The sequence below is a fragment of the Antennarius striatus genome, chromosome 10 (assembly GCF_040054535.1).
Source record: "Antennarius striatus isolate MH-2024 chromosome 10, ASM4005453v1, whole genome shotgun sequence".
NCBI classification, from domain to species: domain Eukaryota; kingdom Metazoa; phylum Chordata; class Actinopteri; order Lophiiformes; family Antennariidae; genus Antennarius; species Antennarius striatus.
In genome coordinates this window covers 14,851,087-14,874,544 of record NC_090785.1, presented here as the reverse complement: position 1 = coordinate 14,874,544, position 23,458 = coordinate 14,851,087, and the positions used below count along the sequence as shown (strand labels likewise).

The 23,458-nt window shown below is 39.7% G+C and overlaps 1 protein-coding gene across 1 annotated transcript in view; it reads right to left on the bottom strand.

The window, feature by feature from the left end:
• Positions 1-13,951, bottom strand: part of unc5a (unc-5 netrin receptor A) — a 133,198-nt gene extending 119,247 nt beyond the window's left edge. Inside the window, exon 1 of the mRNA XM_068326235.1 lies at positions 13,413-13,951. Within this exon, the coding sequence (XP_068182336.1) occupies positions 13,413-13,500 (88 nt within the window). The 5' untranslated portion in view covers positions 13,501-13,951. The remainder of the gene's footprint in view (positions 1-13,412) is intronic.
• Positions 13,952-23,458: the final 9,507 nt, after the last annotated feature.

Here is a 23,458-nt window from a genome sequence, read left to right as displayed (position 1 = left end):
TGTTCACGACTTTTGTCACATTTAGGGCTGTGCTCTAAAACATGCAGAAATTCTGCAAGCATCTGGGTGGGATGATAAGAGAGCATCGGCACGGTCTGTTTGGAGGTGATAACTTAGACTCAGCATAAATAAAACCCTTTCTGGTGATTCACATATTTTGTACAGTTTGGTGTCACGTGTTTGAGAAGTACTAGAAGAGCCCAGAGTTAAAAACGTATCATGCCTCAATGCTCTGAAATGAAATGCTGAAGACTTATCAAATTATATCTTCCATGTGAAATACTTAAGCTGTGATTTACCAGCATTACTGCATAATATTCAGCACATTTCTACAGTATAAATTAAGTGCAACTGCAGAGTCTCTAACTTCCCTAAGGATTTTCCATTCACAAATATGGAAATCATGCATTTTCAACACATTTTATTTCTTCCACCAGTAGGTGCAAAATGAGCGAAATGGTGCCACTGCTCTCCTGTGGTTATTCTAACATAGCCAAAACAAACAATAAATCAGCTTGTGGTTCATTTGTGGAGAGCGTCATGTGGAGACAACACCACAAACCACTCTATAGGCAGTTAATAGCTTTACTTGGCAGCATCAAACTTGTGGGACCTTGGGCCCTGCTGTTTGCTTTAGGCACTGACGATTTCCACCAGGCTGTGGAGGCTCAATGCATCAGTGCTGGCTTAACACAAAATGGCAGCCTGTTACAGAGGATGGGCATAGATAATGTTTGCGTTGGGAAAAAAAGGGACGCATGAATCTCCACTAAAATGTGTTTCATTATCTATCTGAAATCTGAGTTGTAATTTTACAGAGATAAAGCTGACATAGAGGAGTGGACAAAATTCATAGTTCCAAGTGATGTACTGTCAGCTTCTCAGTCTCCTCTAATGAGTGAAGAGACATTGATTAATATAATGAAAACTGAAAGGTAAGACAAAAAAAGCTTGATAAAGAGAAAGCCTCTGAGGCAGGAAGTAAAATGTGCCTTTGGGAGATCTAAGAAATGTCATCCGAGAAGTAAGAAGTCCCTTTCTTACACATCTTACTGGTTTGTTTCACCTCATTTTATCTCCATCCTTAGAACACGAGTGGGACAAATCCTCTTTTTAAATTCTGCACAGGGCCTGAATGACTTCTGTGGTGCGCAACACAAAGATAACAGATTTTTTGTGTAGCAAATGGTTTTAAAAGGATCTTGTATGAAGAAGCACATGATTTCACAGAGCAACATTATAGGACAATTATTTAAGCAAAAATATTGTTTGACTCAGCCAGTAATGTTTTGTGGTTATTAATAATTAATTGAGAGAAAATAATGGAACATAGTTTGCCAACTGAGATATTAGAAAATCATATTTCAGCCTCATACCACACGCCACGGGCTGTGTGGTATGAGGCTTCCGTAATGAATTACTGTATTTCAGTAATCAGTTATTCTAACAGGTTTTTTGATGATTAATGGAATAAAGGAATAAGAGTCTCTTAAATGAACTAATAACATGTATTTAGTTTCCGAGGTGCCCAAGGTGACCCCCACCTCTCGCCACTGAGTCTGCTGTGATACCACCCACGAAACCAGAAGAAGCAGATAAGAAGCCAAGAATGAATGTATGAATGAATGACTAAATTTAATTTATCTAAAAAAGTTTTTATAAAAATATTCATGTTACTCTTACTCATACAGTATATTGTACTCATATAAACAAAAAAAACTCATTTAGGACATTCATGTGGTCAATTTCGTTGGTTTTAAAGACTGCACAAACCCTACTCACTGTGATCGGATTAACACAGACCTGTTGTATTAACTGGAACATTTCAGGGTCCAACTGTCAGCGCATGTCTGTGAGAAGCTCATGGTTTAATGAATTGCCTGCAGCATTTAACTTTCTGTGGATCATTTCAGTCCTAATGTCATGCTTCAGCCTGAAAACATCTGTCCTCATTTTCAGTCAGGTGATTAAAAAAAAAAAAAAGAAATCTACAAAAATATCACAAGTCCATACCCACTTCATCACACAGTATAAGGGTGATTCAGGGACGTGGTCTGAAGACTAGCTCTGAAAGACAGAAAATAAGATGATTCACTGAGTTCAACCAAGGAACTGAGACTGCACCAGAGGAAATGGTTACTCACAGACTAGAACTACCTGAAACTCTTACCTTCTTTCATTTTAATTCAAGTAATTTACAAAATCTACAGTTTTTTCTGAAAGGGATATATGTATGGATTTATTGTGTTTACATATGTGAATAATAACAGTAAGAGAAGTGGATTATGGTTTACAAAATAATAAGGATGAAATACAGAAATCTTTCTTAGTAGCAGGTATATAGATGTGATGATATCAGAAAAATAAAAAGGGTAAATGAAGGTGAGGCTCTGGAGGTAAGTTAATCGAGGCCCAAATACAGTTACATAGTGGGAGCGTGGGGGCTCATCCCAGATAGGTCCATTCGGATCAATCTAAATAACAAAATGAAATAACACTCCCTCTCTCCCCTTACTCTTTAAATATTCCCTCTTGCCTTATTATTTTTTAGTTTCCTCCTTTTGGGCCCTCATTGGATACTAATGAGGAAAGCAAAAGACAAATCTCTGGCTCACTCTCAGGAGGGTGGAGCCCCAGTGGAAGTTTGACACTGCTTCCAACTCAAAAAAATTATGTTCCAAACTACAAAAATTGACCGATCATTGTGGATTAATGTGCTTTCATAAAGTTTTCATGTCAGCGGAGAATTAAAGGGCTTGGATCTCCCTCACTCCTCATGTAGCGCTGCAGCAGCATTGACCAGTGAAACCCCTTGGTGCCACAGAAAGTGGACCAGGTGGGAATGCCAGCAAAAATCTCTGGCAGAGGCAAGATGTTAATGTTAAAACATTTATTTAAATGTTAATAATCCTAATCCAAACAAGAATACCAGAATCAACACAGTAGAACTCAGTAATACTGACAAGAATGTCAGGATCTGGTTTTCCTTGATGTCTGAAATGTGTGTATCTGTGCGACAGAGATATTCTGAGAGCCGTTATGGTAAGAATATCTCTGGTTTGGTGGTTTCTGACAGAACATGGCTCATATTTTCCTATTTGATGACCGTACAGTTGTGGATACAATGGACCTTTGAAATTCAAAAATCGAACCGTCTGTGAGTAATGTCCTTACTTTTGAATTTTTTAAAGCAAGGACAAAGCCTTATGAAGTGGTTGCATGTGATAAAACAGAAAATACTGTAAGCTGCTGACTCCTGACTAACATAAAAGATCACAGATTTCATTGCTTGACCTTGTCTAAAAGAAAAATAGCTGGACATGATTCCTTTTAAAACTCCACTGGGCATTGTCATCACAATTACATTTATAAAATTTGGCAGGAACTCTTATGCAGACTGGCTCACAATGCCATTCACCATCCATGATAAAAACTAACACAGTTAGTTTGGGTTAACTTAGAATCATCTGTGAATCCATAGGACTTATCCAAGCCATGCACACATCAGAAACACTAGACTAGAGCATTATATCTCAGACATTGATTTTCACTTGAACACTTCCCCATAATCCTTCAGTCGGAAATGAGAAAAAATGTGTCTGTCAGCAAAATAACAGAAACACTAACTAGTTACTATCATTGGTGAACTATTCAATGAGAGATCTATTTAAAAAAGTCTGAAATACTGCTGTTTACTGCTAAATTTATCCGTTAAGTTGTAAATAGCTTGCTGGTAGTTTGTTATACTGGTGAAATAAGATTAGTTAAATGTTACTAGCCATCGAGTAGGACACTTCTGCAGTCCCAGCCTAATGAGGCTAATGGAGCTAATAAATTAGAACAGGACAGAGTCTCTCTTCAAAGAAGTTTAGTTTGCTGGAAATTCATCTAGATTGGAGCGTGGGAGTATATTTCAAGGTAAACGTAGATTGTGTTTCTCAGAGATTAGTTTTATAGGTGCCTTTAGACGTTAATATAAGTGACTGGTTGTAGGTCTTTCAACTGGCCCTGCAATAAACTGGCAATTTGTCTGGGATGTACCCCTCATCCTGCCCAAAGTCAGTTGGCATAGATTCCAGCATGAATATATGAATGTTTAATTAAACAAATAAAATATTTTGTACACCCCTCGATTCATACAGGTAGTACAGTATAATGCCTGATAACTCTGGTAACACATGAGTAAGCAGACAGAGAGCATTAATTGTAAATGAATGTTAATATGAAAGAATCCAGACGGAAAAACTAGATTCATTGCCTGCTGATTGGCCAGAAATTACATCATTGTTGAGAACACCTTCATAATCAGCTTTTCAGTAACACTTGTGTCGTCAAATCTGAAGTTACTGAGCTGAATAATTCTCTCAGCATCTTCAGTTTATGAGTTCTGAAATATTCTGAATTGCAAGCAACATTTTGCACAGCGACTGAAATAAAGGATGGGGGCAGTCATTAGTGGAGCTGTTAACAATACTCTGTGAGCCAAGCCCGGTCGGAGGCCAGCATCCATTCAATCACCGCTTGAAATTGGACACCAACTCCGATTCATTAGATGACAGGCACATCAAACAAATAGCTTCATACAGTGCTTTTTATTGGTAACCAGATGTCTGCCCACATGTTAGATAAATTAATTAAAATTACCACATTAGACTGAGCTATTTGTTTTTACTGAATTAGTAGAAGAATACCGCCTCCCAAAAGACACAAATACGATCAATAATTTGTAAAGACACTTTCAAGTCTGTAAATCTTAGACCAGCAAATACATAATTGAACTAAGGCAGCATCTGTTCGACCAGAGTGGAGGCGCTGCAGTATGATGACATCACACTGTCTTTTTGACATAAGAGGCCTGAACGCTAACAAGAACTACAACATATCTTCTTTACACTCACACCAAATTTTATGCAAATGTCAGTTCATATCCGTCAATTTGCTGCACACAGCAGACCTAACCCAAAACCTGTTATGTACTAATGAAAGGTATATCAACATGCTGTGTACATGACTGGGGCTGTTTAATTAAAAAGAAATGAGAAACAAAGTTTCCTGAACATGTGAATGTCTTCCCTAATGAGCAGCACTTTGTATCTGTTATCAGCACAGGATCAGCCTGTACACAGACAACTACAAGCCAGCGTTTTAGAAAAATAATTTGTATATAGTGAAAGCAACACCCTGAGACAAGGTTACAACCACCCAAAATAATAAGATATGAAGGACGATTACAATGACACACACAAAAAAACTAGAACGGCACTCAGTAGAGCCAAGGATCAACAATCCTAATTTAATCAGGCCTAATCCAAAAACCAAAAATCCTGCTAGCATAATTTGATAGAGTGTCACCAACAAAAACATATTCAATATTGGATTTGGATTTTCATTTGATCCGGCCCGAATTACATGCACTCATAGATAGCAACCTCTTAAATAACCCTGTTTCTTCCAAAGTTCTAGATGTTTCTTTGAGTAATTAAAGAAGATTCATAAAAATTCCATATTTTGTAAAATTCTGGTTCTAATGCAAGATCTGGATCCACACCAGATTTCAATGGAGTCTATCCTGGCCCAAATTCGATTGGGCTTGTCGTGGAGACAAGTTTTGCATTTTTTATTTTGTAGTCCTGCTGACAAATCAAAAAAGAAAGAAGCACTTGAAAATATAGCCTCATTCACTGACTAACAAAGAGCTTTTGCTCAAAATCCTAATATGGAGTAATGTGACTTTAAATCAATGTTTCTCAGCAAAAATTAAAATGTGTTTATGTTCGTATTCTTAAAGGAATCTTTTCAACCCAACTGCATTGGGGTCTTCATAAAAAAAAATGCAGACCAAAGGGCTTCCTAGACCAAAATTAAAACAGGAAGTCAAAATAATAATAACAATAAAAAAAAATTTTTTAAAAACTGTGAAACCGAATGTTAGGACTAAGGCAACAAATGACAAGGCACCTGAAGTAAAAGCCACCTAAAAAAAGATATGTCTTGGGGTTTTTTTAAAAAACTGTCCTCAGGGGAGGATTCTCTCAGATCCTCAGGCAAGCTGTTCAGGAGACTATGGCAACAGTGGCTTATGGCTGGCTCCCTAAATTTTTTTAATCCTTGGAAAAAAAAAAAGCTGGCTGGAGAAGATCTGAGGGATCTGCATATATATCCAACATATCTACGATAAATATCTGGAAAGCTTGTGTGAGAGTGAGCGCAACAAATAAACTATAGCAACTGTATGTAAAAACATATTGCAAAGACATAGACCTAACTTGTTTGTGTGCTTGTTGCCTTAAGTTCACTGTTGATTAGAGAAAATAGTCCTGAATTGCTGCAGTGTCATATCACAAATTGCTGCAAGAAAATGGGCATACAAACAGTTCACAAGGCAGCATTTCATTTCACCTAATTTCACTCTATGGTTAGAAAAATGTGGATGATATTAAGAACTATTTTCCTGCCAATGCTTAACTGAAGATATCCAATATGTGCATCTAATGATGAAATAAAAAGTGCTTGATCTAACACTTGAACATTCTTCCCTACCTGAATACTGAGCAACATGTAAAGATAACTCGATGGATGCTGAATGGTGCGAGAGTTAGATAACATGTAAGGAACAAACAGCAGGGAAAAACACTTTAAATATCTCTTGATTGGAGAAGCAATAATTGCTCAGAACTTATTCACAGAGTTCTTAGTTATAGTGTTCGCATTCATCATTTGTGACATCATGGCATCTACATGTGCAATATATTACTAAAAGTGTTTGGGATTATTCTTTAGTTACTAATGCGCACAATAAACCCTATATTTAGAGAGGCATTTTTTGAAAACATACACCAATGGTCGGAAATGGCTTTTGACATTGTTATACCAATTTTTTTTCCCTTCTACATGTAATTACTTCAAATCATAAGCGAATATTCCTTTTATACACATTCAATATTAATTATGTTTGACTAAACTAAAACCATACCAGGACAGGCTCGTCATTTGAAATTCAAAGTTCAAGCACTGGTGAAAATGCCTGTATGATAATACACATTGATTCAACATGAATACATTGTCAGTGGATGTTTGAATCTGTAAAAGCCATAATGAAGTGTAAGGTGCGCTGCAAAAAAGGAAATGTTGAGCTGAATTTGTCATGATTAATTCTATTGCAGTAAGGACTTGAATGTGTTTTCCGTGAGCTCAGTGTTTCTGATGGCTTTGCCAAGAAAATGTCTTGCTTAGCTTTAAGCTTTGAATCAGTAATGTTCAGACCTCATTTCAAATCTGGAAATGGTTTATTTGGAGAAAACAATAACACAGGGACCTACATAGATCAGAGAGGCTGTTCCCTCACTGCTACGCATTTTGGGGTGAAAGATAAATGGTTTGTGTTTTGTGGGAATCGACGAGCATTGCACAACATTGGAGTTATTTTTGATGATGATTTTGGGTTTGAAAAATACGATGACACAAAGAGGTTCCAACCTGACCTTAAAATTTATTCCTTTAAATATTTAGAAAGCATAAAGTAACACCAGTGACATTCGTAATGTTGTATCAATAGTGAATTATTAACAAGCTTGCAGCTAAACCCAGCATATTCTAACCTTACATCACATAACATGCTGTCTGGGCTTGAATGTTCACTGAGAGTCACTGCTCTGTTGACTCAGTTGAATTGCTCGCCTAAGGCATCAGTGCCTGGACACATACACATAATTAGGAAAGGTCACTGTGCCTCCTGTCTCGTCAACAAAATCACTTCAAGATGACAAATTCTGGCTCAGGCTGAGCCAGACCTTTCTTAGACACCCTTGCCAATCAAGCGCCAGCAGGGCTGCCTGGGTAGCCTTAGGTGATTTCTAATTATGTCTTTTACATGCCATACTAAACAGGGCTGAGCATGACAATGAGCCATATAATTGGTTGGAGGTGTGTTTTCTCTTCAAGGTTGAGGTAACAGACAAAAGTGTAATTATCTCGTAACTTTAGACTACAAGCTGTTAAAAAATGGCCTTGTGAAAATTAGAGCAAAACTATTTCTCCAGAATATTTCATCAAAGCATTGAAAGGTACCAGACTGTCGTCTTTGGAGAGCAAAATGTTTTAATGAAGAATACATAAATATATTATTCACAAAAAATTGACAAGACATTGCCAAAGATTGTTCACATTAAATGACCTTCAAACTACAGTGCGCATTCGTTCCTCGTGGTTAATGCGTTTCAGGAACCACATGCGGTTAACAAACTATATATCTTATAATTTACGGTAATTTAAACGTTTATAGACCCTCCCCATACTGATATTAAACCACTTTCTACCTGTATTACCTTTTCCCACTCTCTTATCGACTGTTTAAAGTACTTTTGTGTCTCACGGAAGTCCGAGACTCAAGAAACGAAGCGGACTTCCAGATGCCGTCAGCCAATAGAATGCGCGTACAGTATCACATGACTGCCTACCAAAAATCTACAATGAAGTTGCGAGTGTTGATGTGCGAATGCACGAGTATTTCCAGGTTCCAGGTTCCAGGTCCTACAAAATGCAGTGTGTACTTTCCATCCGGTCCACTCTATGATTAAGTGGAAGTGGCCATCACATCGCTCCCTGGTGGCCTTACTAAGGAACTATTAATCTATGCCCGTCTATATTGCATTCAGATCTGCTTCCCCCCAGCTACCAACCGGCATGAAGTAAAGGCCAGGAGGGGACCCAGAGGACTAGATACTCTCTCTTATTATGAGCTGCACTGAGACACTTCTGGGTTTCTAAGCTCTTCCTCTGACAGTGACTGATGGCCAATTAACCATTTGGAGAGGAGTATTGATCACCTGGAGAACAGGAGGAATCTGGAAACATCTCCTCACACACCACGATTCTCACTGTACGAAGTGAATGGCTAGACAGCACATCATGTGTAATAAAAACAAACACCACTGGGGAGGAAAACTACAGCAATGTGCCTTTTGGCATCATTAGTACACTCGTCTGCAACTGACGTTCAAGATATCATCCTAAACCTTCACATATTTTGCTGAGATGATTTTTTTTTCCTGGCAAGAGAACGCAGTGGCATCCAAGGTCCAAGGTCAGCATTGCATGTTCCCTCTCTCCATGACAGTGTAAGAGCAGGAGAGAGATTATCCCAGGAAAAAGAACATTCGATTAGGCCCTCCAGGAAAAGACTCAGCGTTCAGGCCAACAAGCTCATCCAGACTCATCAGTGGAGAGGCCATACGAGAAGAGATGATACAGGAGTGCTGGCACATGATGGCTGCTAGCAACAGAAACAACAGTAGAAACCGATGGCAATCTCCCAACTGGTAATGTAACATCAGATAATGCAGGTCTTCTATGAATTACGACCCAGGTTCTCATTGTAACATAGGCTAATCTCATCCTACGTCAGAGAAGAAAGGTCAGTTTTGTAATACCTGTATAGAGAAGCACAGATTGAGGCTTCCTTGAACAACATTTCAAGGGGGGAACATCCAGCCTTAAACCCGTAAGAGCTCTCACATAGAACCAAATCATAGAATGCAGTAATTGAAATAAAAGGGCAGGCTTTGACAGAGATGTAGTACCTTTGTGAGTCCTCGGCACAGACTGCAGGAAAAAAAGACTCAACTCCTCCCTTCAGTAAGGTTCACCCTCCACGTGTCCTCGACATCGCCCGTGTCCTTCTTTACTCCTCAAGATTGCCATTTGCAAATGATAAGCGAAGGGACATAGCCTTCTAAGAGATAAGGTGCCTGAACATTTGTCACCAAATGGAGCGTGTTTCTCCATTGTTTAAAGCTGACCAGTGTTGACATGCACTGTTTACCTTTTATTCATTTATGCTCAACTATTACCTCTGCCTTCATTAATCATAGTAACACATACTGAAGAAATTACATTTTGCCAGCCTAAGGCAGGCAGATGATTCATTCAGTTTGTCTGTGTTTGTTCTTCTCAGAAATTAACATGAACGAAAGTCAATTTTATAAAAAAAAAGTAACACATTTATCCAGTCTGTCCTGTAACTAAATAATTTTAGCTCTTTATATTCTGCATGTCCAATTCTAATTCTGTAAGCGATAAAAATTCATATTCATTTATGCTTGAGAGAAGTGATCCCTCCCCACTAGTATGTCTCCTCCTTACATATAATCCTTATTTGCACATCTTACTTATTCACTCTGTGAGTGTTAGTAGTAGGGAAAATACTTTTTTTATTTCCCTGCCCCCAGTCTACAATTCTTCCTGTTGTCTGTGTCATTTCAGTTCATCTCTCAGGACTACAGGGAACAATAACTGTTTCTAGTAATAAATTATATCAGTTCTCTGTAAAAGACCATATCTCCACAAATACATGGTGATCATGTGCCATGCATTAGCAATAGGACAGATATGAAGTGGTTTTAAACTCCTTTGACCAGAAGGCAATTTCTCCCAATAAATTATGTTAATTTCAGCTTTCACTTTCCTTATCGCATCCTTTAATGAGTCAATGAGGAGAGACAAAACTGGCTGCGAGAAAGACAACTCTGGGATGATTCACATTACAATGATGGGGCATTTGGAAAGAAAAAAACATGAATGTTTCTTTAATAAGAAATGGGACCTCACAAATTACTGTATTATGCAATACCATTTTACCTGCTGTCATTTGATGACCAACTCCTTCCTTCATCACATGGTGTACAACTCACGGAAAAGGTGACTGTGCACACAAGTAAGAAGGCGCCTCACACCAATTCCCATGCTCCCCAGCTTAACCAGACAACAATTGCTTGGCAACACTAATTTGGCAGACGGACAAACAAAGAATAAAATCCTGATTTCTTATTCTCTCCACATGTATAAGCAGGTTTCCGAAGTCCTTTTCACAAGGACTTAATGAGGGACTAAGAACTGGCAAAAGACCAACAAGCATGTTTGAATTAGGGAACATATACCGTCTGACACACGTATATATGGGAATACTTATGGAAAAACACACGCTCTCTCTGTCTCTCTCTCTTTATCACACACACACACACACACAAACACACACACACACACACACACACACACACACAAACACACACACACACACACACACACACACACACACACACACACACACACACACATACAGGGGCATGCACATAAGCAGGCAAAGCAGTACAGTTCTTTGTTCCTGAGGCTGAAAGCTTACCTACCCCCTCCGTCCAGCCGTCAGATCACTCACAACACAGTGAAAGGAAAAGTGCTCTGCTAGTTCAAATCTTGATTGACAGGCCTACCTTTATTACCGACTGCGTTATGTTTCTCTGCAAAAAAGACAAGTCGGCTTTTGATACTGACAAATGCCGAGTCAGCGCCTTGCCTCTCAACGAAGGGTAGCTCGACTGATCTCAGCCAAGACTGTATCAGCGCTGATGTAGAAAGAAACGGGTACCAAATTACCTTAGTGATCCATTTATGGGTCTCACTGTGTCCTTTAAAGAGGCCTGCATACTGTGAAGGAACCCTATGAAGATGCATGTATTGATCTACTGTATATGACAGAGGGACAAACTGCAAACAGGGACAGAAGCTGGAAGAAAGAAAAAGAAAACAGATCTGAACTCCTTTTCGTAACCCAGGGTCAAAGAAGGATGGGAAGCTTCCTCCCAGCAAGCACTGGTTTGAAAAGCAAAGGGGACACCTTGGGCCGAGTCTGCATCCATCACAGACCAATGAAAGGAACAATATCACACCCATGAGAATCTACACTTGACACAATGACAGGACGAACACTCCAGAACTGAGTAACTTCCTGCAAGGAGGAAACAGCTACTACCCACTAATCCACAAGGCCACCCGTATAACAGAAACCCAATCAAAGTACACCAGTTTCAACATGCATCACAAAATGAGTTGTAAATACCACCCCAATGCTGCGTACTTACAACTTCCCTGGAGCATGATTTTTTTTTTAAATTAATCCTAATATATTCATAATTATATACTCATTCATGCAAAGGAAAGGCCCTTAATTCATCATCTCAGTATCCTTAAGCAAGAGACACAATTACACCAACTCTAACACGTTCGCCTTCAGTCCAAAGCAAGGTTAACACTTTGAAAACAAGTGAAAGGCAAATGGTGTGTGGAATTCAGCAGCGTGGTTTTGTCAGAGTGATATTTCAAATCAGGGAAAATGAGAAAGGTGTTTTGAAAATAGTCAAACGGCTGAATTGTGAAGTAGAGACCTTGTGTGAAACGGGACAAATGATTGTTCTCATTAAATGGGATTTACTTGGCATGAGAGTAACCTGCATTTTTACGGGTAATTGGACGGCAGTGTATTGTTGAATAAGCCTACAAATAAAAATAAAAAAGTTATTTATCTTTGTAATATGGGAGATTACTGACGCGGGGAACGCTGTAGAACATTTGCTTGTTCTTATATTAAGAACGCCTTTTAAGATTGCGTGAAGATTTATGAAGAGACTTTTGACAGATTATCGCGCAAAAAAAAAAGAAGCAGTGCTCAGAATCAATGGCGCCAAGTGTATTTTCTACTTTTAAAGACCGAACGATTAATTTATTGGTCGTCAAAATAAGATAACCAATAATGGAAATTATTTAGTTTCCACTTGAGTAATTAGGATATTCGATTTGTGCATGCTTTATCCAATAGAGTGAGGATCTCTACTAATAATCCGATACTTCCTTTTAGGCCGTTTTACAAATGGTTTATTTGGACCAGCAGAGGAAAACTTATCCCCAGTCCAGAGTATCAGCTCACCACACAGTCTGAGGTTGTTTTGTACTCCATTTGCATGCAGTCGGCACGATCTATAACTCAAACGCAACTCCACGGTGGAGCAACTCGTCTCGCAACTCCGTAAAGCTGTCAGCATCCTGCAAATGCAGCAGGAACGAGTCCACGGTGGGAAACGTGGAGTTCAACGATCCTGCTCGGAGCCAGATGGATGAACACACACTATGAATGAATGAATGAATCCGGTCCGCTCCCGTAAATGTTCACTGATTTAAAATCTAAAGGATTAACCGATTTGATTTTTGATGCGCTGGAGATTGTCCGAGTCGGTACCTAAGGAGAAAACCGCATCAAGTGCAGCCTCAACTTCCCTCACATTGTGGAGATGAACGCACGCTGGAGACGAATTACATCAAATATAAAAGCACCCGAACACTGGGGGACGTTTGCCTCAAGTTTTAACCTTGTGTGAGGAAAATACCCCCGTGCGTAACCGTGAGGTTGCGGCCAATTGATGACTACTTTAAGTGCGCCCAAATTAAAAGACAAGAACGCCAGCAGACAACGTGCTCTGTCACTTGGCGACGGTATTTCAGGAAATTTAAGCTCCATCCTTGATTTTTCCCACACACATATATTTTAACATCTTAATTAAAAGAGATGATAATATTGTGAAACTCACCAGTGCGGGTGAAGCCAGCGAACAGCCAGAGCACAAGGAGCGCAGCGCTGAACCCACAGCGGACAAAGGGGCCCAGAAGTGAGGGCATCTTCACGTTTTTTTTATCACTTAACTTTAAAAAAAAAGGTAAGGATCGGGAACGAAACACTGACACACTGGGCTTGTAGAGCTCCGCAGAGTGTCCTCAGTAGCACTTACAGCCTTTTTTCACAGTCCCCCTTCTTTTTTCCTCAGCACATATCCTCCCGCCGTACCACGGACATCAGTATCCTGGTCGTGCGTCTTCGTTGCTCAGAACAACGCATCACAGGTGTGGTAGTCTAATAAACTGCTTCCTCTGCTCGTCGGCGGCTTCACTATATCTCTCCAAAAAAGCCGCTACCTGCTCACAAGTCTCACCTCTCTCACTGGACAGATAACGGACGCAGTTTCTGCAGCTTCTTGGCACTTTGCAGTCTTCCCGCGAAAGAATACTATCTCCAAATGAGAAAATTGTAAGAATTGGCACCAGAGAAAGAACATCTGCTTGCACAGCAGTGCTGGAGTGTTCAGGGAGTCGGGATACACTGCGATGAGCGGAGCAGCAAAACCAGGAGCGGATCCTTGAGTTGGAATGGAGCGCCCTTAGCGCGTCCTGCTGTTATATCCTTCCTCTTCTTTTCTTTTTTTTCCCCCAGACAAAAATTTACATATCTTGAATAAGCATAACTTACCACATATTGGTAATGCACGAGAAAATGGAAATAATTTAATCCGTACTCTTGTAAATGTGCTTTTCATATTCTCTTCTTTACATGAAAATGATTGATATGACATTCAGGCCTGTATGATAGGAATCAGATTGGTGCTTTGCATACAGATTCACTCAGATCACATCTGCATGTCATTGTGTTTCTGTTGGATATGCCTCTGCTTTGTCTGGTGCTCTTGGTTGTCTGCTGCAGCACATCAGTGATGGACAAACACAGAGGAAGAAGCATGAGGATTAGCGCTCCCACGGGAGTGTACACCTGTCAGCAAACTCAGACCATGATGTGACTTATGCTGCAGATAGCTTCCACTCATTTTCTGGGAGTGTCAGTGGAGTGATTTCCAGACTGTTCAGCCATGCCTTTTACAACAGCCTGAATCGACAGTAGATTATTAATACACTTCACTGGGGGGGTGTCTTTGTTTATCCGTTTCTCCACTCCCACAGTCTGAGACACAATAAGAAGTGGACTTACCAGCTAATTATGGGGCTCGTGTAGATGAGTGATTCCTCACATGGAGCCCGGCTATTACGCAAACTCATTAACTCTTCCCCCCATTCAGCATCCCCTGCGAAAGGTCAAAGTCACCGTCACAATGACAGCTCGAATGCAGACACATGCATGCACAAGCGCACATGCAGACAAAGCACAACCCCACGGCCATATACTTGATGATCCGATGTGTGTGGATGTGAAGTGGTACATGAGGCAGACACGCATCCACAAAACACCAGAGAATGACTCAGTCATGGTCACTTGTGAGGTTTGCTTAATGGCCGCTGTCATTCTGTTAATCTGCTCTATGTGCTATCAGGAAGTGGAAGCTGGTCTCCAGTCACAGTATGTATTTTATTGCAATAGCAAACAAGGTATTTACATTACAAATGAGGAACTGAGAATGTGTGTGTTAGATGCATAGTTAAATTATATTCTGTTAGGAGGGAGTTTAGTTCAGCAGTCTCTAAATGAATGGCCTCAGTATGTTTCTGCTGCAATGTGTTTGCTGAGTCAAAGAAGGGCGCAACCTCTTCAACAACCTTGTCTGCCACTGATTCTTCTGGGTCCATCATCCTGCTCAGCTTCTGCTCCCTCAATCAGACTACAATGAACAATCACAGCTCTTTGGGGAGTTGACACATTCAGTTGTTCATCGATTGGTAGTGTTGTAATTAATTTTCTCTCCTTCATTGGCTTGAGTCACAATATCCCGAGACTTGATGCAGCTTGTTCTCCTGCAATCAATCATGAAACTAAGACAGAGCCAAAGCCTTTCTCTTGTATCATCTTGAATTATTCACACCGGCTATGATCCAGAGAGACTGGACTCGGTGACCGATGAGTATTAAGAAAACATGAGGCTCATTTGTATGTTACACATGGTGGTGTTTGTGTTCCTGTGTCCTTTCATAAGCAGCACAATTACACTCATGACATATGCAACCTATAAAGACAACGGATTCATCGGGTCGATAAATATTGATCCAGCGGAGGTGTCCGGGATGAAATTAATATTATTTATTGTTTACAAACAACACAGACTGTCCCTTGAGGAGGATGCAGTGCAGCCTCTGACGGTCTGCATTCCAGCACAGACTTGAGGGTGAAGGAGAGAGTGTGTATCAACTTCCACCATGACCACAGCTTCACAGCTCTTTGTTTTGTTTATATCAAATTAAACTGCAATGCTACTCCAGAGAGATATAATTGACCACAGTCTCAGATTAAATGACTGTAAAGATTTTAATAAGCCATCAGCGGATTGCATATTACATTTCAAACCACTTATGAGGACGCAGTCCAATGAGAATGAAATTGAGGTTCAGATTTGCATGAGGCAGCATTTTTTTTCATTAAAGACCATGCAAAAATGACTGTACGATCGTCAATAGTGTATCAATTTAATTAAACATTATTGATATGGGGTTAGAAAAATTAATTAGGAGCTATAAGAAGGAGGGGTGGCATCCTGAGTATATCTAGTGTGCCCTCCACTCTCTGTTATAGAGCATAATAGATCCTTTATCTGTACCTGAGCACTGAATGTTGCTTTATATATATACTCTGACTCTCTGAAGATGACAGACACACATGTTATCACTGTATGTACACAACTTGTATGCTCTGATCGTTCAAAGATAGGGTGATATTTTCATCGGTATGTTCGTCTGTCCATCGTTTTTTGTCCAGAGCACATCTCAGAAAACAACCTACAAACTTCATCAAACTTTACACATACATGATAAATCACTGTGCCTTTTGGTTTTGTGAATATTACATGAGTTTGATCTTATATTGTATGTGTGTAAACATCACATCTCACAAAATCCATCTCCCTTGGTTTGTCATTCTGAAATGTTTCTACAGTTAGTTTGAAGGTTCTCATATATTCATAACAGCCATAGAGGATGTGTCATATACCGATGAATTTGATTTGTTGTAGTTTTTTGCTGTGGTGGTGGTTGGTGGGTGTGTAACTTTCAGATGAGTCTTGTTAGAACTTATTTTCATCTTTAACTCCAGGTCATTGTATCCGTAGCGCTCAATGCGCTTTAAAATGGATATTCTGGGAATCCCTATGACTTTAATTTAATTATGTTGCACATCCGAGATAAAACAAGAGTGAGCTCGCTTGTGCAGATGAGTGAAGAGCAAAACCAAATGAGAATGAGAGATAGAGGGTTTAAAAAACAGAAAAGGAGACAGTTGAGAGCAGGATGGGGGTAGATGAAGGAGCCCACTGAAGGGTTCTCTTTTCACCAGCACAGACTGCTGATGAAGCTGAACTTCCAATATCCCACCACTTCAGCTCTGACGGTTTCTCAATTTTACAGATATGGCCCGAGAACGTGATTTGATGAAAATGTAAAAATGGGATAACCACAAAATCACATGAAATGGACTGCCTTTTATTCCATGCTATAAATCAAAAGTAGTCGCTCTAAAAATTAAAGTTGATTTCGTGCAGTTGATTCAAAGGGTAACTCTCCTGAGTGGGAGGAAGAAGGCCTGTCCTCCCATAACCTCAAATGAAAAATTTCTTTTGCTCAGATTCTTCACCTTGTTCATCCAGGCGAGGTGTGGTACTCTGTGAGATGTTTCGAGTGGGAATTTTAAACAATTTATTCATAGGATGTGTTTCCACCCTAAATAGATTCCCCTAATCTAAAACACTGTGCGAATGTTTGGAAATATATGATGATTTCATTTTCTTCCTGTCCCAGGGTCATAAATAAATTTATGTTGTGTCAGCGACAGCAAACTAACTGATGTGTAATTCATCAAACTCACTATTTAGCATGAAAGTTCAACACCGGAAACCTGATCTAATCGGTGAGGAGGGGGGATAAAAAGCATTTAGGTTTTTAAGACTTTATTAAACAAGAAAATTAATAAATGTTTTCTTGCACTCTATTTCCAGAGAAGCTAAAAAAATATTTTCACCAGATCCTATTAATGAACCCTATACATTCAAAATTGTGTACGCCTGACAAAAATAAATTAATAATATTACTCAAATGAATGGAACTAACTATCTTCACCAAACTGAACTCTCTTGCTTTGATCTGAAAAGAGGAAGGAGTGCGTGGCATCGTTGTGCATCTAATCACCCTATTTTTTGCTTTTTTTATATGTTTAAACACGCTTTTGTATCCTATAATTTAACCACGGTCACGTCCCGGGAGTTGGTAAGTGGACATGACATGAGTGTGGTGCCTTATTGTGTTTATATACTTTATTCTTTTCTTTTCTGCTCGAATGTTCACGTTTCAGTCACCTACAGTTACTTTGCGGTGACATTCGGTAATTTGTGGAGCGTTTGCAGGGATTAGGAGGTAATATTGTAGCCCCGAGATGGGCAACCGAAGAGAAAAGCTCACTCACGAGCACGGGACAAGGCTCACACCGACTGTCAGCTGCTCAGTGAGGGAGGTGTGTTTGGCGGTGGGAGAGAAGGTCGGATACAACAGTGTTTAGATAGGCTCCCGAATGGACAAAGGAGTGGTGATTTTTCTAGATGAAATTGAAAATGTACATCTGGTAGTTGCGAGCGGTGTGGTGATTAAGGGCACCTCGACCCCAGTCCCCCCCTGGCTAACCCTTCTAGAAAGGTGATCATAACGACCACGCCACCTGACCTCAGCAACAAGGTCCTAGAGAGGGAGCTGTCGTGACATGGTCGGCTCCTGGGTCATATAAAAACGTTTCTGGTCGGTGGTACCAGTGACCCACACCAGGATTTGTTCGCCTTGCGGAGACAGGTTATGATGATTCCTAAACGGATCAATGAAGAGCTGAACATCAAGCTGAGTTTTAAAATTAATTACTGGGATTACAAGGTTTATGTCACTACTGAGACCATGACATGTTTTTGGTGTGTGTGTGTGTGTGTGTGTGGGGGGGGGGGGCATCTCATCCGCCACTGTCTGGAGGAGGCGGATGAGTGCCGGCCTTTGGCTGCTGGGGGGCGAGCGACTGTGACCGCGGTTGGGCCGACGACCGGTGCCAACTAACACAAGAATAAATAAAGCGAAGAAAATTGCTGAAGAAACACCTGAGACACCTACAGATACAAGTTGCACTGAGAATGAAAATGACAACAGTTTGAAAGAAGCCATAACAGAAAAATATGATTTGCAAAAGATAAAAACATTCCTGCAAGACATAAAGGGTTCGGGGGCTAAAGTAGAAAATTTCTTTCCTGACCCCAACAAGTTTCTGGTTAGCATCAGTTTTTATTTAAAAAATCCAGGAGGAAGTGACCAACCAGTTTTTCGGACAAATAGGTTTTTATGTTGAAGAAACTAATGACCAAAGTACTGTTGCAAATCCTACCATTGTTTGTTTTTTTGATGTGAATTCCTTTTTACGTGCATCTCTTTTGGATTTTGTGTCAACGCGTTTTCTTGTAATTTGGCTTTTATGAATAAACACGTTATTAAAAATCAAAATCAACGCCCCCCCCCCCCCCCTCTCTCTCTCTCTCTCTCTCTCTCTCTCTCTCTCTCTCTCTCTCTCTCTCTCTATATATATATATATATATATATATATATATATATATATATATATATATATATATATATACACTGTAGATATATAAACTCACAAATTTTTCCCACACATTCTTCCTCCCACATTTCATTTTTTTAAGGAAAAAAATGCTGAAACCTGGACCGACATTTTCTTGTTTTGACTGTCACATGAGCATTCATGGGAGAGAGGACTTTGAATGATGATGACTGTTTTATGACTCTTTTCTTTTGTGTCAGTTCTTCCCATGCTGCTCTGAGACTCTCAGACAAGACCTTCACCAGAAACTCCGGGGGCAGAGGAGGAGCAACACATGGGAAAGCAACACTTCACATCATGGAGGTCTTTCCCAGGAAACTGTCAACTGGATCGTATTAAAGTTTGAATTGATGACAACAGTTTTTTGTAATACTCCTGTCTCTTTAATGTTTTTTGTACTTCTATGTAGCCCCATAAAACTTGAAATATTCAGGAAATGCCAAACGGTCCATAACAATATACTGTGTATTGTTTATGCCAAAGAGAGACAGGCCATCTGTCTTCTATTATTATCAATAGAAATGATACAGTCACCAGATTACTCTATTTAAACACAGTTTACGTTGTAATGCTTTCATTTTATTCTGACCTTTTCTTCTACTCCAGTACATCTAGGTTATACTTGCTTGTTTTGTAATATTTATTTTAGTTGCTCCTATATAAAAACAATCTTGCAGTCTTTCTGAAATGACAGTAATTTCAGTCTATTATGAAAGAGAATATTCACAGAATAATTGTAATTACCCAGACATAAAGTGATGTCTTAAAAAAAAAATTTCTTCTGAGATCAATTCAAATTCTGAATATAATACTCTTGGAATTACATAAAATAGAGACATAAGTGTGCTTATCACGACAAAGATGCGGTGCATCGGCTTCTCTGTTGCAAAAGAATTAATCATTTGTCAATATAGTTGCCAAATGGTTTATTTAATAAGCTAATTTAGTTTGGACCAGACTTTGAAGTAGAGATATGATCAGATATCTTTGAATAAAATAATTTATTGTATGCTGCAAATATATTGGTGCTGCAATTATTTTGTAACTTTCCACACAAACCAAGGTGTTCTGCAAAGCCAGCATGACACTTAAATTGAAATTCATTTTAAAAAAACCCAGTGAAATGTTTAATTAACACCGGAGTTGTAGACTCCAAACACACCTGCACCAACGTCAACCCTCCAAAACCATCAAGGGAGAAGAGTCACATCCCCCTTAAAAAAAGAACATGTCAAAAATGGTGCAAACATATAAAAAAATACCTGCTAAAAAATAACTTAATTTTTCTTCAACTTCAAAACTTTCAGTGCTTAGATGAATCTACTCTACTTTAGAGTAGAGTAGAGTAGAGTATAACTTTATTTATCCCTTAAGGAGGTTCCGCCAGGGAGATTAATTCCTCCGTCGCACACAGCACAGTAAGTACACAAAACACAGAAAAAGCACACAGAAAGTACCAGCACATAGAAAGTAGTACAACACCAAATAGAAAGAGTAATAAATAACCCATCAAGAATATATAAATAGAAAATCATAAATAGGCATAGAAATATAAAATAAACAGGCCTGGTTAAGTATGGGTATAGTGAAATGTCTATAGTGTTTGTATTGTTTTTGCTGTATTGTCTCTGTCATCCCACAGCTCTCGTGTGGACTTTCTTCTTCTTCAACTCCCCCAGAGAGGAGTTGAGCGGTTTAGTGGCTCGAGGATGAAGGAGTTCCTCAGTCTGTTTCTCCTGCATGTTGGAAGGCGCAGCCTCTGGCTGGTCAGGCTTCTCAGGTTGTTGGTAACGGTGTGCAGAGGGTGGCTGACATTGTCCATGATGTCCAGCAGTTTGTCCAAGGTTCTCTTCTCTGCCACTGTTGCCAGAGGGTCCAGCTTCATCCCGACCACTGAGCTGGCCCGCGTGATCAGCTCTCCATCCTGGAGAGATCCGCCTGGGTCACACTCCCTCCCCAACACACCACAGCGAACGACAGGACGCTGGTGACCACAGACTGATAGAACATCCAAAGGAGCTTCCTGCAGATGTTGAATGCCCTCAGCCTCCTCAGAAAGTACATCCTGCTCTGTGCTTTCTTGTACAGCTGCCTCGTGTTGCTGGTCCAGTCCAGCTTGTTGTCCAAGGGTCAATTAACAAAAATAAGGGTCAAATAACAAAAATGAGACACACATTATTCTCATCACAACTCAATATGCTCTGACATTTGACATGCAAGTAGATACAGTTACTATGTTAATGGAATGAATGGATTTTTCTGTCAGGCAGTCAGCCTGGTTCAATGACACATTAATTAACTATTTTCTCAATGTGTACAATTTTAACAAGTGATCAGATTTGTGCAGCAATTACATTATGTTCCAGCAGAAATTCATGTCTTTGAAGCCTTCATCATATTATGACATTGCCTAAATGTTGTCCACGATTTACCTCTGATTACATTTATCCAAAGGAAGCATCAAAGGAAACTGTCATCTGTGCCCAAATCAAATGTGAGTTCAAAATTTTACTTTGTCTTTTAGCATCTATTTGTCCAATCTGTTTGTCTGAACACATTCTTGGAGAGATGTCAGAATGGTATTGACAGAGACTGGAAATCAGGAGGCGAGTACACGTATTGTTCAGGCAGCACACATCCTGCTCATTCAATTCTGGGAAATTGCTCTGCCTCAAAAAGTTGTCATTATTTTGTCACTCAGCATCCCAGGTGACATTTATAGCAAACAACCTCACCAGTTAAAAAAGATAGAGAAAAAATGAAGTTATGTTTTCCCATGAAGCAAACCCCCAAATGTTTTCTAAAACACGGAATGTTATATGATTGAAGCTCTTAGTCTAATGAAAGTAGACAAACTCACTTTCTTCAGTTGCACTACATAAACGTGAACTGCTATAGAAAAATTACATTTATAAACTAATAGAGAATCCAAATTGCATTTGTTTTCTGTAGGGTAATTTTAAATGCTTCTAATGATCACCATTTCCTCTTTTCACACAAACCACATGTTTTCACGTCATTCCTGTGGTGTGGGAAAATATCTGACTTGAGGATGTTCTCAAGGCCATGTGATTATCTTTATCCTGTGTGGCAAGAGCTATTAACTGTGTATGGATGGCATCTTTCATAAAACAACCACAGATTCGTTTGAGTGCTGCACTCATGAATCCTGCGCTGTAGCTGCCAAAATGACAGATGGCTGCATTACTGATCAAGTCATTTAAAAAAAAAAGCATTGGATTCAGCTGTGAAGGGTAGAGGACGTCTTACCTGATTATTGATTCTTATTTCTGAATTCTCAGTATCATTGCAGAAGCACAGCAAAAACTGTCTCAATTTCCCCGCTGTGGGACAATAAAGGAATATCTTATTTTATCTTATCTTATTGTTAAACGGTAATGTTAGACCATTAACACATAATGGTCTAAGAAACAAATAAAATTTATAATAAAAGTGCTAAAATCAAGACGATTTTTTTTGTGAAAAACTACAGTTACAGCAAAAAAGCAAAATTACCTCCTTCTGGGAGGTTTTCATCAGTGTTTATTTGTTAATTTGCACATTCACAGAAAACTAAAGTACTCCAAGCACTGAGGCAAGAATGCATGAATCCTGGTGAAAAAATTGGGACACATTTTGTAGAGCTCATGTCTTGCAGAGTAAACACATGCAAATAAAAATTAAGAAGCACCAAAATTATTGTTTGATTATCTGTTTTGTGAGATTTTTCCCCCTGCCGCACCACTGTAACAAATAAAGGCTATTTTGTTGTTTTGATTGTTTGCACTGATTTCTACAGAAATATGTGGAGGGTTGGAGAACATATGTACAGATTTAGTGCGAAGGTCGGCCATTATTCTCCCTATGTGTTTCCTCTGTTCCTCCCTGTACAGCATCTTCCTGTCGGAGGCCCCCACCCCCACCCCCACCCACCTGAGTGACTATGTGTCTCCAGGGTTGGACTGAATTCCTGCCTCCTCCTTTCCTGATCATCTGCAGACGATCGCCTCATCAGCTCCACCTGAGACACATTGAGGCCCGGGCCTCTCATCCAGTATCCATTCTATCGTCTGTTACGCTCCGTGGTAACAGCGTTAGACCTGAGTGGAGTCCTTTGTGAGTTAGGTCGTCTGTTGCTGATACTGCTCGTCTCTGCCACAGATCCACTCATCCCCGTCTGTTTCGGTCACGCCCTGGATATCAGTCTGTTGTCTGTGAGTTGGTCAT